Source organism: Salminus brasiliensis, chromosome 23, assembly GCF_030463535.1.
Source record: "Salminus brasiliensis chromosome 23, fSalBra1.hap2, whole genome shotgun sequence".
NCBI classification, from domain to species: Eukaryota; Metazoa; Chordata; class Actinopteri; order Characiformes; family Bryconidae; genus Salminus; species Salminus brasiliensis.
In genome coordinates, this window is record NC_132900.1 from 19,680,781 (window position 1) to 19,697,273 (window position 16,493).

At 36.6% G+C, this 16,493-nt stretch overlaps 1 protein-coding gene across 1 annotated transcript in view; it reads left to right on the plus strand.

Moving 5' to 3' along the window:
* Positions 1–15,707, plus strand: part of LOC140546231 (uncharacterized) — a 204,531-nt gene extending 188,824 nt beyond the window's left edge. The window contains exons 3-4 of the mRNA XM_072669467.1: positions 9,349–9,365; positions 15,412–15,707. Coding sequence (XP_072525568.1) covers positions 9,349–9,365; positions 15,412–15,707 — 313 coding nt within the window. The remainder of the gene's footprint in view (positions 1–9,348; positions 9,366–15,411) is intronic.
* Positions 15,708–16,493: the final 786 nt, after the last annotated feature.

Below are 16,493 nucleotides of genomic sequence, written 5' to 3' on the forward strand. Positions count from 1 at the left end.
AGGCGGATGCCTGAGATAAATTCATCTCAGCAGTGTTATTATTAAATTTAAGATTAGCTCTGCTGAGGTGAATTTAATATTAACATTTCTGAGATAAATTTAATAAACACTATTGAGAAAATTATGATTAGCATTGCTGAGATAAATAAGATTTACACTGCTGTGGTTAATGTATGATTAGCACTGCTGAGATAAATTTAATATTAACACTGCTTAAATATATGTAAGATTAATACCGCTAAGGTACATTTAAGATTAGCAATGGTGAGATAATTGTAATATTAACTCTTCTGATATAAATTTATGATTAGCACTGCTGAGATACATTTAATATTAACATTGCTGAGAAATTTATAATTAGCACTGCTGAGATTAATTTATTAATAAAACTGCTGAGAAATTTATTATTTACACTGCTGAGATACATTTCTTATTTACACTGCTGAGAAAGATTTAGGATTAACACTGCTGAGAAAGATTTAGGATTAACACTGCTGAGATAAATTTAAGAATTACACTGCTGAAATAAATGTAACAACATTGCTGAGATAAATTTAAGAATAACCCTCCTGAGGCAAATTTCTGATTAGCACTGCTGAGATAAATTTATTTTTATTAACACTATTGAGATAAACTTATGATTATCACTGCTGACAAATGTAATATTAATACTGCTGACATAAATGTATTAACACTGCTGAGGTAAAGATATGATTATCACTGCTGAGAAATTTAATATTAACACTGCAGAGATAAATTTTAGATAAGCACTGCTGAGATAAATTTAAAATCAACACTGCTTAAATAAACGTAATATTAACATTGCTGAGAAATTTATGATTAGCACTGGTAAGATACATTTATTAATAACATTGCTAAGAAATTTAGGATTAACTTCTGAGATAAATTTATGATTAATACTACTGAGACAAATTTAGGATTAGCACTGCTGAGAAAAATTTAGGATTAGCACTTCTAAGATAAATTTATGATTAGCATTGCTGAGGTAAATTTATGATCACTGCTCAGATGAATTTAATATTAACACTGCTGAGACATTTAATATTAACACTATTGAGATCAAATTATGATTATCACTGCTGAGAAATTTAAGATTAACACTGCTGTGATAAATTTAATAACACTGCAGAGATAAATTTAAGATTAGCATGGCTGAGGTTAATTCAAGATGATTAACACTGCTGAGATACATTTAAAATTAACATTGCTGAGAAATATATTAAAACTTCTGAGATTAATTTAATAATAACACTGCTTAAATAAATGTAATATTAATATTGCTGAGATAAATTTAAGATTAACTTCTGAAATTAATTTTAAGATTAGCACTGCTAAGATAAATTTATGATTAGCACTGCTTAAATGCATTTAATAACATTGCTGAAATACATTTAGGATGAACACTGCTGAGAAAAATTTTGGATTAGCACTGCTCAGATGAAAGATTAGCACTGGTGAGATAAATGTAATATTAACACTTTTGAAATAAATTTAATATTTAACACTGCTGAGATAAATTTAATAACACTGCTGAGATAAATTTCAGATTAATATCGCTAAGGTATATTTAAGATTAGCGCAGGTGAGATAATTGCAATATTAACTCTTCTGAGAGAAATTTATGATTAACACTGCTGAAAAATTCTGGATTATCACTGCTGACATAAATTTAATATTAACACTGCTGAAATAAGTTTAAGATTAACTTCTGAGATAAATTTAAGATTAGCACTGCTGAGAAAGTTATGATCACTGCTCAGATGAATTTAATGTTAACACTGCTGAGATTAATTTATGATTAACATTGCTGAGATTAATTTATGATTAGCACTGCTGAGATAAATTTGATTAGCACTGCTGAGATCAATTTATGATTAGCACTGCTGAGATCTATTTATGATTAGCACTATTGAGATCAATTTAACATTAACACTACTGAGAATTTATGATTTACACTGCTGAGATAAATTTAGGATTAGCACTGCTGAGAAATTTAATATTAACACTGCTAAGAAATTTATTATTAACACTGCTGACAAAGTTATGATTATCACTTCTGAGATAAATTTAATAACACTGCTTAAATAAATGTAATATTAACACTGCTCAGATAAATTTCAGATTAGCACTGTTGAGAGAAATTTTGGATTGGCACTGCTGAGAAAAATGTAATTAACACTGCTGAGGTAAACTTATGATTAGCACTGCTAAGATAAATTTAATATTAACACTGCTGAGAAATTTATGATTAGCGCTATTGAGATACATTTATTATTTGAACTGCTGAGATAAATTTAATATTAACACTGCTGAGATAAACTTATGATTAGCACTGCTGAGGTAAATTTAGGATCACTGCTTAGATTAATTTTATATTAACACTGAGATAAATTTAGGATTATGATTAGCACTATTGAGACATTTATTATTTGAACTGCTGAGATGGATTTAATATTAACACTGCTGAGATAAATGTAAGGTTAACACTGCTGAGGTAAATGTATGATTATCACTGCTGACATGAATTTAATATTAACACTGCTGAGAAATTTAATATTAACACTCTTGAAAAATTTATGAGTAGCACTGCTGAGAAATTTTATATTAACACTGCTGAGGTAAATTTATGATCACTGTTGAGATAAATGTCATATTAACACTGTTTAGATTAATTTAATATTAACATTGCTTAAATAAATGTCATATTAACATTGCTGAGATAAAATTAAGATTAGTTCTGCTGAGGTGAATTTCTGATTAGCACTGCTGAGACAAATTTAGGATTAGCGCTGCTGAGAAAGTTATGATCACTGCTCAGATGAATTTAATATTAACACTGCTGAGATTAATTTAATATTAACACTTGAGAAATTTAATATTAACACTGCTGAGGTAAACTTAAGATTAGCACTGCTAAGATAAAGTTATGATCACTGCTCAGATAAATGTAATATTAACACTGTTGAGATTAATTTAATATTAACACTGCTTAAATAAATGTCATTAACATTGCTGAGATAAAATTATGATTAGCATTGCTGAGATAAATTTATGATTAGCACTGCTGAGATAAATTTAAGATTAACACTGCTGTGGTAAATGTATGATTAGCACTGCTGAGATAAATTTTATATTAATACTGCTTAAATAAATGTAAAATTAATACCGCTAAGGTACTTTTAAGATTAGCACTGGTGAGATAATTGTAATATTAAGTCATCTGAGATAAATTTATGATAAGAACTGCTGAGATACATTTAATATTAACATTGCTGAGATAAATTTAAGATTAACACTGCTGAGAAAGATTTAGGATTAACACTGCTGAGGTAAATTTATTTCTAACATTGCTGAGATAAATTTCAGATTAGCACTGCTGAGGTAAATTTAAGATTAGCACTATTGAAATAAATGTAATATATAGCACTGCTGATATAAATTTATGATTAGCACTGCTGAGATGCATTTAATTTTAACACTACTGTGGTAAATGTATGATTAGCACTGCTAAAATCAATTTAAGATTAGCACTGAGGTAAATGTAAGTTTAGCACTGCTGAGGTAAATGTAAGATTAACACTGCTGAGGTAAATGTAAGATTAACACTGCTGAGGTAAATTTAACATTAACATTGCTGAGATAAATGTAAGATTAATCCTGCTGAGGTAAATTTAAGATTAACACTGCTGAGTGGAGGGTGGAAAAGGGGTAAATTTAAGATTAGCACTGCTGAGATTAATTTAATATTAACACTGCTTAAATAAATGTCATATTAACATTGCTGAGATAAAATTAAGATTAGCTCTGCTGAGGTGAATTTCTGATTAGCACTGCTGAGGTGAATTTAATATTAACACTGCTTAAATAAATGTAAGATTAATACCGCTAAGGTACATTTAAGATGGTGAGATGCATTTAATATTAACATTGCTGTGATAACTTTCTCAGCAGTGCTAATCATAAATTTATGATCACTGCTCAGATAAATGTAATATTAACACTGCTAAAATTAATTTATGATTAGCACTGCTAAGGTAAACTTATGATTAGCACTGCTGAGGTAAATTTATGATCACTGCTCAGATTAATTTAATATTAACACTGCTGAGATAAATTTATGATTAGCACTGCTGAGATGAACTTATGATTAGCACTGCTGGGATAAATTTAATATTAACACTGCTTAAATAAATGTCAAATTAACATTGCTGAGAAAATTAAAATAAGTTCTGGTGAGGTAAATTTCTGATTAGCACTGCTGAGATGAATTTATTTTTATTAACACTATTGAGATAAAATTATGATTAGCATTGCTGAGAAAATTAATAATTAAATTAATATTAACATGGCTGAGAAATTTAGGATTAACACTGCTGAGATAAATTTAGGATTAGCACTGCTGAGGTAAATTTCTGATTAGCACTGCTGAGGTCAATTTCTGATCAACACTGCTGAGATAAATATAAGATTAGCGCTGCTGAGAAAGTTATGATAACTGCTCAGATGAATTTAATATTAACACTGATTAGATTAATTTCAGATTAGCACTGCTGAGATAAATTTATGATTAGCACTGCTGAGAAAGTTATGATCACTGCTCAGATGAATTTAATATTAACACTGCTGAGATCAACTTATGATTAGCACTGCTGGGATAAATTTAATATTAACACTGCTGAGATAATTTAATATTTAGCACTATTGAGAAATTTAACATTAACACTGCTGAGATAAATGCATGATTAGCACTTCTGAGAAATTTAATAATACTGCTGAGACAAATTTATTATTAACACTGCTGAGATAAATTTCTCAGCAGTGCTAATCCTAAATTTCTCTCAGCAGTTCAAATAATAAATGTATCTCAATAGTGCTAATCATAATCCTAAAGGTATCTCAGCAGTGTTAATATTAAATTGATCTCAGCAGTTCTAATCCTAAATTTCTCATCAGTCCAAATAATAAACATATCTCAATAGTGCTAATCATAATCATAAATTTAGGATTAGCACTATTGAGATACATTTATTATTTGAACTGCTGAGATTAATGTAAAATCAACACTGCTGAGATTAATGTAAGATTATTAACACTGCTGAGATTAATGTAAGATTATTAACACTGCTGGGTCAGGACTGGTTAGGACAATGACGGGTGAACACTCATGGTGCGATGCAAGACTTTATTAAACCAAACAGGGGAAACAAGAATGCAGCAATAACAAGAACGAATGAATAAACCAAACAAACGAGACAAACTAACATGAGCTAAACCTGAAAGCCACCTGAGGCTGGTTGGGAGTCAGGGTGTCAGGCGAGATAGTGAGATAGTGTATATCAGTGTATATAATATAAAAGTCCTGGACCTTGAAGCCTGTGGACCTGACAAAGCACTGCTGAGATATATTTAATAATAATACTGCTGAGATATATTTAATATTAATACTGCTGAGATATATTTAATATTAACACTGCTGAGATAAATGTAATATTAACACTGCTGAGAAAAAATTAATATTAACACTTCTGAGATAAATTTAATATTAATATTGCTGAGATATATTTAATATTAATACTGCTGAGATATATTTAATATTAACACTGCTGAGATAAATGTAATATTAACACTGCTGAGAAAAAAAATTATATTAACACTACTGAGATAAATTTAATATTAATATTGCTGAGATATATTTAATATTAATATTGCTGAGATATATTTAATATTAACACTGCTGAGAAAATTTATATTAACACTACTGAGATATATTTAATATTAACACTGCTGAGATAAATGTAATATTAACACTGCTGAGATCATTTTAAAATGAACACTGCTGAGATAAATGTAATATTAACACTGCTGAGATAAATGTTATATTAACACTGCTGAGATAATTTTAATATTAACACTGCTGAGATAAACGTAAGATTAAAGTCATTTTTCTGGAACGATCTTCTCCAGGAGGTCTATGAACTGATTAGCTTCCAGCAGATGGAGATGTAGCACCAGCAAGCAGAACTGAATTTCCGGTCTGAAGCAGACAGGACTTATTTAGTGAAGGTAAAGGAAGCAGTGGGAGACAGTGGGAGTAGAAGTTCTGATTTACAGCTCTGTAGTTTTTAAAGCGTTTTTTTTTCTGCTTCACTGTTTAATCATCTCATTTTAGCTCCACTTTTTAGCTCTTCACCTCTCTCCTTCTCTTGAGTTTGTGTGAATTATTGTTTATTATTGTAAGTCCATTGTTAATCCTCCTCCTCCTTCTACTAATAATAACAATAATAATAAAAGTGGAAATAAATAAGTATGAATTGCAGTTTGAAATCTAGAGGTGAAACATTAAGATGAAATATAATATACTATTTTTAATATAATAAAGTGCTGCTACTACTTTTTTGCTATAATTTGTACAGGGATAAGGACAGATATTTGAAAGAGATTTACATTGTAAACAGGTCTGTATGTGTTATGATCTATATTTATAATATATTTTATTTGAGATTTCAGAATCTTAAATTTTGGAGCATCACTGTAAAGATTTGATTGTATTTAGCAACAAGGGCATTGGTGCGGTCAGAATATTGGATGATCATCACCCAACCTCATCCCCAACTGAAAGATTAAAGTTTCCCCAGCTCATCCCAGAAGTAATGGGCACCGTTTACCATTCACTGGCCACTGAATGTTATTAGTTGCACTTGTTTCTGAACCCATGTTCCATGTTTTCAGCTCACACTAATCGTACAGGATACTTTACATAATAAAGTATGCAGAGAAATAGGAGGACTACAATCTGTAATTCTAGAACTACAAAGTTCTCCTACAGTGGGGAAAAAAAGTATTTAGTCAGTCACCAATTGTGCAAGTTCTCCCACTTAAAAAAATGAGAGAGGCCTGTAATTGACATCATAGGTAGACCTCAACTATCAGAGACAAAATGAGGAAAAAAAATTCTGAAAATCACATCACATAAAGAATTTATTAGACCCAGGGAATTGAAGTACACTGAGATGCTGGAGCTGTGGTCTCGCAGCTTACACGCGATCACTCAGGTTTGTTGACGGTGGAGCAGATGGGTGCTCCCGTGTCCGTGTTACCCTCTGGCTCTCTCCTTTTAATTAGGCTGTAATAGTCAGACCTGCCGGAGTCGTCAGACACAATCTGATACTGACCAACATTCTCTGCTCTCCATAAAATTCCTCTCCGAATTAACCCTCTCTCTTTACCCTCTCCGAGTAAATGGCCACCCGGCCCGACCTGCTGGAAGATTGCCCGTTAAGGTCCCCTCTACCTTCGTCAAACCAGCTGCCACCTACGGTCCAACCAGCAGGCCCCCGACCCACCACCACCCATAGCAGACCAGCGGCTCACACGCCTACCACTGCTACCTGTTTAGCGACCATGTTAAAAACATGTTTAACTATCTGTTGTATCTGGTTTGGAAATTTTATTATTAATGTTTAAATAGTTCTGGCCAGAGGAGGATGGGTCCCCCTTGTGAGTCTTGGTTCCTCCCAAGGTTTCTTCCTCCAGCTCTGAGGGAGTTTTTCCTTGCCACTGTCGCCATTGGCTTGCTCATTGGGGGTCTTTGATTCGTTATTTCTTCTTTGTCTCTCTTTTATTAATCACTATTTATGTGAAGCTGCTTTGTGACGACAACAGTTGTAAAAAGCGCAATACAAATAAATCTGACTTGACTTGACTCTTCTGCATTTTCTCTTTCATTAGTCCAACCAAGCCCGATTTTCCTCCACACATTGCAGGTGCGGTGTCTATGGTTAATCCAACCAATTTTTGCCAGGGCAATGCATTTTTACTTAAGGACTTCTCCACCGCATCAAAAATGTCCCGTACTGTTGTGGTCCCATGCATGGCAGCTATATCCAACAGCTCTTCAGTGACAGAGGTCCGACTTCACGCCTCCAATGAAAATGGATAGCTGCGCTGTATCCGTGCTGCCTGTGCTTTCATCAAGCGCTAATGAAAAGGTGATGTAGTTGCGCGTCTCTGCGGCCAGCTGTGTTGCCAGGTTTCCTGCAAGTTCCCTAATTCTCTGGTCGGGACACAGCTGCTCACAGACCTTCAGCATACACTGCTTCAAAAATGCACCCTCTGAAAAAGACTTAGATGTGCAAGTTTTTTTCAGCTACAATAAAGCTGGCTTTCACAGCTGCGTTGTTTTGGGCCGTAGCTCTTGTGAACATATTCTGCTGCGATCGCAGTTTGCCTTTTAATTCTTGTACAATTTGTTGCTTTTCTTGAAGGCTAACTTTGGCATACTTAGCTCCGTGTTTGGTATCAAAGTGCAGACGTAGATTGTACTCCTTGACAACTGCCACCGCCTCATAACACAAGACATACCGTTTTTTTCTCCTTGAAGCACAAACATGTATTCGCCTTCCCATCTCTCTTGAAACTGTCTTCCATCGGCATCAATTTTTCTTTTCCTGGACATTATGGGATCAATATTTGTAGCTATTTCTTAATTCCACTTGTTGAAAAAAATCACATCAAAAAGGATACACTGTAATCTAGTGGTGAAATGCCGTCACTTGGCGGGCAACAGAAGAAAACAACTCAACACACTTTTAATCAACAATTATAGGACTTCAATGGTTTTAGTGGTTAAAAATGTTTGAATGTTGTTTTCTGGTCTTTCAGGCAGGAATAATTTTTAATTAGCAGAAGAAATTGTTACATAAATGAATATGATGTATTGTGTCGAGAATGATGCACAATCAGGATTGTGGTGTGAATCTGAAGGGGCCGCATGGCACTTCCAAGCTTTTGCTTTCCCTTTTTGGCGAAATTGATACACGGATTGGACCATGTTTCAAAAGGACAGATGGTAGCAACAGCGAACAAGCACTGGTTGGCGCCAGGTTTTTCAACGTTTGCAGAAAAGTTTTGCAAATCCTGAGTCATTTGTATGAACATAACATAGGGAAAATGACACGACAGCTCAATCGGCACATCCTACTCCAAATTTTCCATTTGAACACATTATGATTGACTTCATTGAGCTAACACCATGCCAAAATTACTGGTATTGTCTGATAATCATTGTTCAGCAAATGTCCAGAGTGCTTTCCATGTAGAAAACAAGACACACTCGCAGTAGCAAAATGCTTGCTAAGGGAAGTAATTACTAGAGTACTTCCTTTGGAGTTCCAGTAAAAATTTCATCAGACAATGGCAAGCACTTTTAGAACAAACTGATCCAACATCTTTCTGGTGCTTTGAAAATTGATTTGGAAAACACATTGCGTCGGCTGGTGCATGGGAACGTCTAAACCAGACCATCAAATAATTCAAACCGCCAAACAGGACTGAGCCCAATGGAAGTATTATGTGGTTTCCTAACCTTTCTCTTTACAGGCCAGTTGAATGCTCTCTACAGCAGGTCGATGATCACATGATTGATTATATGAGTGCACTGTGCAAAACTCTTCAGTCTATTCATTCACAGGTGAAAGAGGTGTTGCCACTGAGTGCTGAGGGTCCTCTACACTCTGTGAAAGTCGGTGACTGGGTGGTAGTGAAAGCCTGTCGAAGGAAGGCTCATGGATCCACTGCTCACATTGCAAGAGAGAGACTGTTCCAGACAGCTTTGTGTCTAAAACTGAAGATCCAGGTGATCAGATGACGTGCTAGTAACCTCTCCCTGTTATGCCCAACGTCTCCTATGTAGTGCAAAACTCCACTAGGCAGAAGACGGTTGTTTCCATGCCACGAAAACCAACGCTGGCCCGGAGTAGTGGCCCAGAAGCAGATGCTTGTCGACAAGTTTGTTGTTGTTTCCACTGTTTTCCGTCTAGTGTGTTAAAATTTTCTTTAGGGAAACAGACAGGACTTTGACCTTTATGTTACACTTGTTCTTACTTATACTTCATGCTCTCCTATCTTTATGAACAATTGTATTAGATTTTATGACATGTAGAGGTCATTGGAATCGTGGACATAGATCTAAATTCAGATCAACTAGTTCTGAACAGTTAGAATCTTTGTTTGACATTTTATGTTTAAAGGGAGGAAATGTGGTTTTGAGATCATAGTAGTACATAGTCAGGTGATCTATTATCACTCACATATACCATATGTATTTCATTTCATCATCATTCTCTTAGTAAATTATATCCAGGCTAACATACTACTAGACCTACGCACTTAATCAAAACTTTCGGGTGGACTTTTACTGCTCCATATGAAGGAGACCACAAATCAGTTACTCCCCTTCAGCCGGAGTGGAACAAACTAGCTACTTCTCCGATCCCAAGTGTAGACCTTATCTGTTTTCTCTATGCTGGCCACAGTGAGTTATTGTTCAAGTGACCTCGAAGTTGTATACCAACTCGTTTGGGTATCTCCAGGTGTGAGGGGCTTCTAAAAAACATATTTGAGCTTCCTTCCTCTTCATTAATTATGCACGTATGTTAACGCCCTTTTGTTTATTCATATCACAGTTAGGTGTAACCAATGCGCTTCAATAACTTCTTTTTCTTCTGTGAATCAATGGAAAGTGACAACACCCCTTTGGGAAGATATATATGACCTTTTGTAACTTGGTCAACCTTCAGAGATCTCGGAGTATTTGCCAGGAGCTTCTCCCCGGCCGAAAGCTTTTCAATAAACATATTACTTTGGAGCATTAATAGTGATTTCTGCTTATTTAAAAAATGTCCACCATGGCTTAGTGTCAGTTTTAGGTTCAGCTCAGGTTTAGACTTGATTTAAAGTTAGGCTTGACATCAGTTTTAGGTTCAGCTGAGGTTTAGGCTTGATTTAAAGTTAGGCTTAGTGTCAGTTTTAGGTTCAGCTCAGGTTAGGCTTGATTAAAAGTTAGGCCTGACATCAGTTTTAGGTTCAGCTGAGGTTTAGGCTGGATTTAAGGTTAGGCTTGACATCAGTTTTAGGTTCAGCGCAGGTTAGGCTTGATTTAAAGTTAGGCTTGACATCAGATCTAGGTTCAGCTGAGATGTAGGCTTGATTTAAAGTTAGGTTTAGTGTCAGTTTTAGGTTCAGCTGAGGTTAAGAGTTGATTTAAAGTTAGGCTTAGTGTCAGTTTTAGATTCAGCTGAGGTTTAGGCTATTTTAAGCAGACCTTTGTAGGAAGATAAAGTAATGGGAGGTAAAATACTGGACAGATCAGGTGGTTATAGGAGAAGACTTTATTGTAGTTCCAGACGACTCAGTTGACCATCTTCCCTCTAGAGGGCAGCAGCATCTTTTTGATTATATTTTCAATAACTTAGTCTCCAATACTAATCTGACAAACTGTTGGAGGACAAGAAACCCCAATGCCAGACAGTACACCTGGTTTAATGCTTCTAATAATGCTCAGTGTTCAAGGCTACACTACTGGTTAATCTCTCACAATATGATGGATAGTAGTTGGAGCAGCAGCAATTAGGACAGTATGCTTCTAAACAGATGAGGGTCCAACACTCACAACAGACACACACAGACTCGTTCAGCATTGATTAGGAAGTGAATATGGGTTGAATGCAGTGTATTAAGCTTAGCCTGTAGCTCAGCTAGTCTGTGCTGCAGCATGAATGAGGAGACAGAGGCTGCTTCTCTTTAGTGAACTGCATCTTTTCATTTCATTTAGACGGGCTGGAGCATGGTCGAAGAGAAGAACCAGGCTGAACCAGCAGACAGAGTCCAGCCCGTTTCTTTGTGCAGCTGGACACAACGCAGAGTCGTGGACGGGTATCCCGGATGTAAAGAGGACCGGCTACATTTATACACTGATCCATTAATAAAGACTTTTATCTTAGATTTTGTCTGAATAACTTAATACTTTTGTCTCAGTCCCTCTGACGCCTACTTTCCAGAATGTGTGAAAGTGTGTAAAAAAGAGAGAGAGACATTTTTAGGTCAAATAAAGTTTTTTTTTTTGTTTGTTTTTTTTTCGGTGGTTAATAAGAATGAGAATTATATCAGTTCAGTGGTATATTAATTTAATTTTGGAAACATCAAATTGACATTTGCGTTGTATGAAAGGTGTAGTTGTATTAAACGACAGAAACAGTCATTGTAGGAGATTAAACTAGACGCTAGGTGGCAGCATGGAGTCAGGAGTCAAATGCTTCAACAGCACTGAACTGTGTTAATACTCTGAAAAGCTTCTCAGTGAGCATCTCTACACCAAAGCTGCTCAAGTACTTCAAGTACATTGCTGCGCTAATGGCGCCCCCTGTGGAGAGTCTTAAGCTCGCAGGAGCCATTACAGCACAGTGTGTAATAAAAACTGAATCCAAATTTCTAAAGAATTTAATTTTTAAAGCATAAAGGAAAATGATATCACTCTCCAGTGTAAATTAGACCTCAGCTTCTAGTTAAAGAAATATTTGAAGGCGTAGGGTTCAGTTAAACTGCTCACACCACCCAACCTAACCCCTCATATGAGTCGTGTTTTATGTTAAATTAAATATAGGAAATGTTACACAAGGAACGACAACAAATATTTACCATCTCACCCTGAATGTCACGAGAAGCGCCGGGAAGCGAGTCTTTAAAAAGGAAGCTGTTACTGACATATAATGATCGCTAGATGGCGATTCTTCCACGCATCATTCAGTTGGGTGTAGAGACTCTCGATATGCCCGGTGAGTTTAAACTGTTCACTGGATGTTCAAAAATAAAATTATTATAATTAAAAATATATTAAATAATCATATACATAAGAATAATCAGTGTAATTACAAATTACAAAAGTATATTTAAGTATTAAATAATTGTTTACTGTTGTCTACAGAATATTGTTTCTGAAAGATGACCCATGCCCCCTACTGTTACCATAAAGCTATAACTGTCAGGCCCTCGTTATCGTGCCCTCCCCCGGGGCGATCCCGAGCCGCTGCCCACAGGCCCAAATAGGGACTTCCTGATCGTGTCTGTTTATTTGTGTTGATTCATTGTTCATGTGTTTCACCTGGGACTGGGAGTAAGGAGAAAGGAGTGTAGTTCCCTTTGTTCTCTGCCGTGAATTGACTCGGCTGGAATCCCTGTGACGCTCTGGGATTCATCACGCGTTACTGGCGTGTTCAGCTCAGCTCTAGTTTTGCGGTCCATGTTTAGGAGAGATTCTCCGTCTGACTCGGAGGCAAGCGAGGTACGTTCGCTTCCTGCTCAGGTTCCAAGGCGACCTACATTTTAGGCAGTACTCTGCAGGTTCAGGTTAGGTCTGCCCTGCTTTCTAGTCTGGCAGCTGGCTCTCCAGCTACCCCTGTGTGTTTACGATACCATAGTCTGTTTCGAGAGGCAAGCGTGTTACATTCGCTTCCTGCTCAGGTTCCAAGGCGACCTACGTTTTAGTACTCTGCAGGTTCAGGTTAGGTCGGCCTTGCTTGCTGGTCTAGCGGCTAGTTCCCCAGCTACCTTCGTTTGTACACAGAGTTCAGCTCTGTCCTTAGTTTTGTATCTCCCCTCTCTGCCCAAGCGAGGCTTGTGGTTTTGTGTTTATCTCCCCTGTAGTTCTCCCCTCGTGTCACTCTCGTTCAGCTCCCTGCTCCTCCCAGTCCCGGGTTTGTTTTGTTCGCCATCTGATTTGTCGCGTTTTGGTTCTGTTCATGGTTTTGCCCATGTTGCTGCACTTTGCTGTTCATATCTCTTTGTTTTGTATTTGGTTAATAAAGTATCTTGCTTTGATTTCCATCTCTGCGAGTGTTCATCCCTTCAGGTCTGGCCGTACACGCCATGATAATAACATTAACAGGTGAACGTCATTCTTTTTTGAGGTTAATTTATTTAGATTTTCATTTGTTGTATTTAATAATCATTTAAGAAAGAGGAGAGAGGTCTGTAATTTTCATCATAGGAACACTTCAGCTATAATCCAGGAAATCACATTGTAGGATTTGTAAAGAATTTATTTGTAAATTTTGGTGGAAAATAAGTATTTGGTCAATAACAAAAGTTCAACTCAATACTTAGTAACATAACCTTTGTTGGCAATGACAGGTCAAACGTTTCCTGTCTTCACCAGGTTTGCACCCACTGTAGCTGGTATATTAAGCATGATTAAAAAACCCCATGTATCCAGGATGTACTTGGATTACCTGGATGTCATGCAAGCTAGCAGACCAAGAAGCATTCTGGTCAATAAGACAAACAGATCTTCCATTAACTTCTGTTATTAGACTGTACTATTACACTGCATAGTGTTAGAAGGGTGAACTGAACTGTATTGATTACTTAAGTGCTGATTTAACACTGGGAACGTTACTGTGCATGTAGTCTTTATAAGTCAGAAGTCAGAGGTTTCTTAATAACAAAAACTAACTGGCACCATTAATGATCAGAGACTAATCACATTCCTTTAACAGACGCCCTGGAGAGCCCAAAGCTCACCCTAAACACCTCAAACTCGTCTCACCTGGGGAAGCAGTCCAGTACAGCTGTGACCACTGTAACATCTTATACAAATCAGACAGGAGCAACTCCATCAGCATCACTGTGGGTAAGAGAACAGAGAATGACTTTATAATAAGCTCGTCTGACTGCAGTAGTAGTAGCAGCTTTCTGTAATCATATGTGAGCAGCACGGATTGCTACTGGCTGTCTAAAAACGTCCATAAAAAAAAGTGTGCCACTACCGGATTCACACCCGGCCAGTTTTGTGCTTAGCATGTGCTGCTCTGTTTAGAGAACAGGTATGGACTATAAGAAGTTATAAGAACCAATGAAAATTAAAGAGAATATTATATTATACTAATTAGCGCTAAATCAAGAATTCTGTGATTTACACTATATGGACAAAAGTATTTGGACACCTGCTTATTCATTGTTTCTTCTAAATGAAGGATATAAAAAAAGTATTTATCCTGCTTTTGTTGGAGTAACTGTCTCTACTGTTCAGGGAAGAAGGCTTTCTACTAGAGTTTGGAGGAGCATTGCTGTGAGGATTTTATTGCATTCAGTGACAAGAGCGTTAGTGAGGTCAGGATGTTGGATGATCACCACCCCACCACCTCATCCCCAACTCATCCCATCTAAAACTATTAGATGGAGCACCACCATAATTCAGCTCAATGCTGGGTCCTATTCTAATAGCAGTACTTTTCTACAAGCACTAGACAAGCTGAGTGCTGTTTGCACATCTGTGTCAGAAATAGGTGCACCTTAAAGATGCTGAATTCAGTCCATTATCTATTTTTAGTAGAGCAACTTAACTGATTGTGAGCTGATGACAGCCAGACAGATACCAAACAGTAGCTGCCTTCCCACAGAGAACTGCTGTGTGTGTGAACAGCCACTGTGGGTGAGCTGCTGCAATCACAATGTGGCCTGTGTAAATGTTGTACCAGTTTACAGCTACTGATACCAGTTCCTCTTCTTTTCCAGTGAATTTGCTGCAGGCCAACATCTCCTTCAGTGCTTCACCAGTGTTTCACTGGTGGCTTGAAGGGCCTGAAGTGACCAGGAGCTACAGCTCCATCATCTGCTCCGTTCAACCGCGGTATCCAGGAGGCTCCTTCCACCTGGAGTTCAGTGGTGAATCCAGCATCACCAAAACTCAGTCAGCTGTTAACCACTCCACCACCTTCTCCTTCCCTGAGGCTGATTATGTCCACCAGGGAAACTACATTTGTGTTTATGAAGCAACTGTGTCTTCACACTCTTTTAGATCCTCCAACACGGAACTCTTGGCCGTCACTGTGAAAGTTACAGTAATAAGATGAGCTCATCGTTTTTCTGGACTAGTTCTCCTGAAGTGTAAATGTTCCGACAGTTTTGGTTCCCATCATCAGTTTTTCAGCAGCAGCAGCAGGACTGTTACTCGTATCAGTGCCGATCATTGTTTTCCTCAAAGGGAGAAATAAGCAAAAACTGCAGAAAGCTGAGAAGACGTATCGTAGACACTGTGAGTACTTTCTGTTCAGAGGACAGTTTACTGAGGTACACTGAAACTCATAGAAGGTAAACAGAGAGTAGATACACGTGTCCAAATGTTTGTGGACACCTGCTCATTCATTATTTCTTCTGAAATCAAGGGTATTAAAAAGTATCTTATTTTCTTCTCTGCAGAACGAACATGGATGTGAGGATTACCACCCCACCTCATCCCAAACTTCCCAACTCATCCCAAACTCCCCAACTCATCAACTGCCCAACTCATGAAGCATCATCCATTATATTTTGAAGACATTTTATAAAATCTATAAGAAATCCCAAAAAGAAACATTCTTCTTGCAGACTACTTTGTTGAGTTGTTGTGGATCTCTATATTGAGAAGAAACAATGAGCATGAGCAGGTGTCCCAATACTTTTGTACCTAGTTACATAGTGTACCTAGGTACTGTGTAGAATGCCTTTTGGTAAAAATGTACTGATATTAAAAAAATTATAATTTAATCAGGCAAGGAACCATGTAAAATTCAGTAGTTCTTTGATGTGTCATGGTTTTATAAAGAGGCCTTTAAGAACCCCCTTGTTTAAAGTGTAGAGAAATGTGCTGCTGTAAAAGA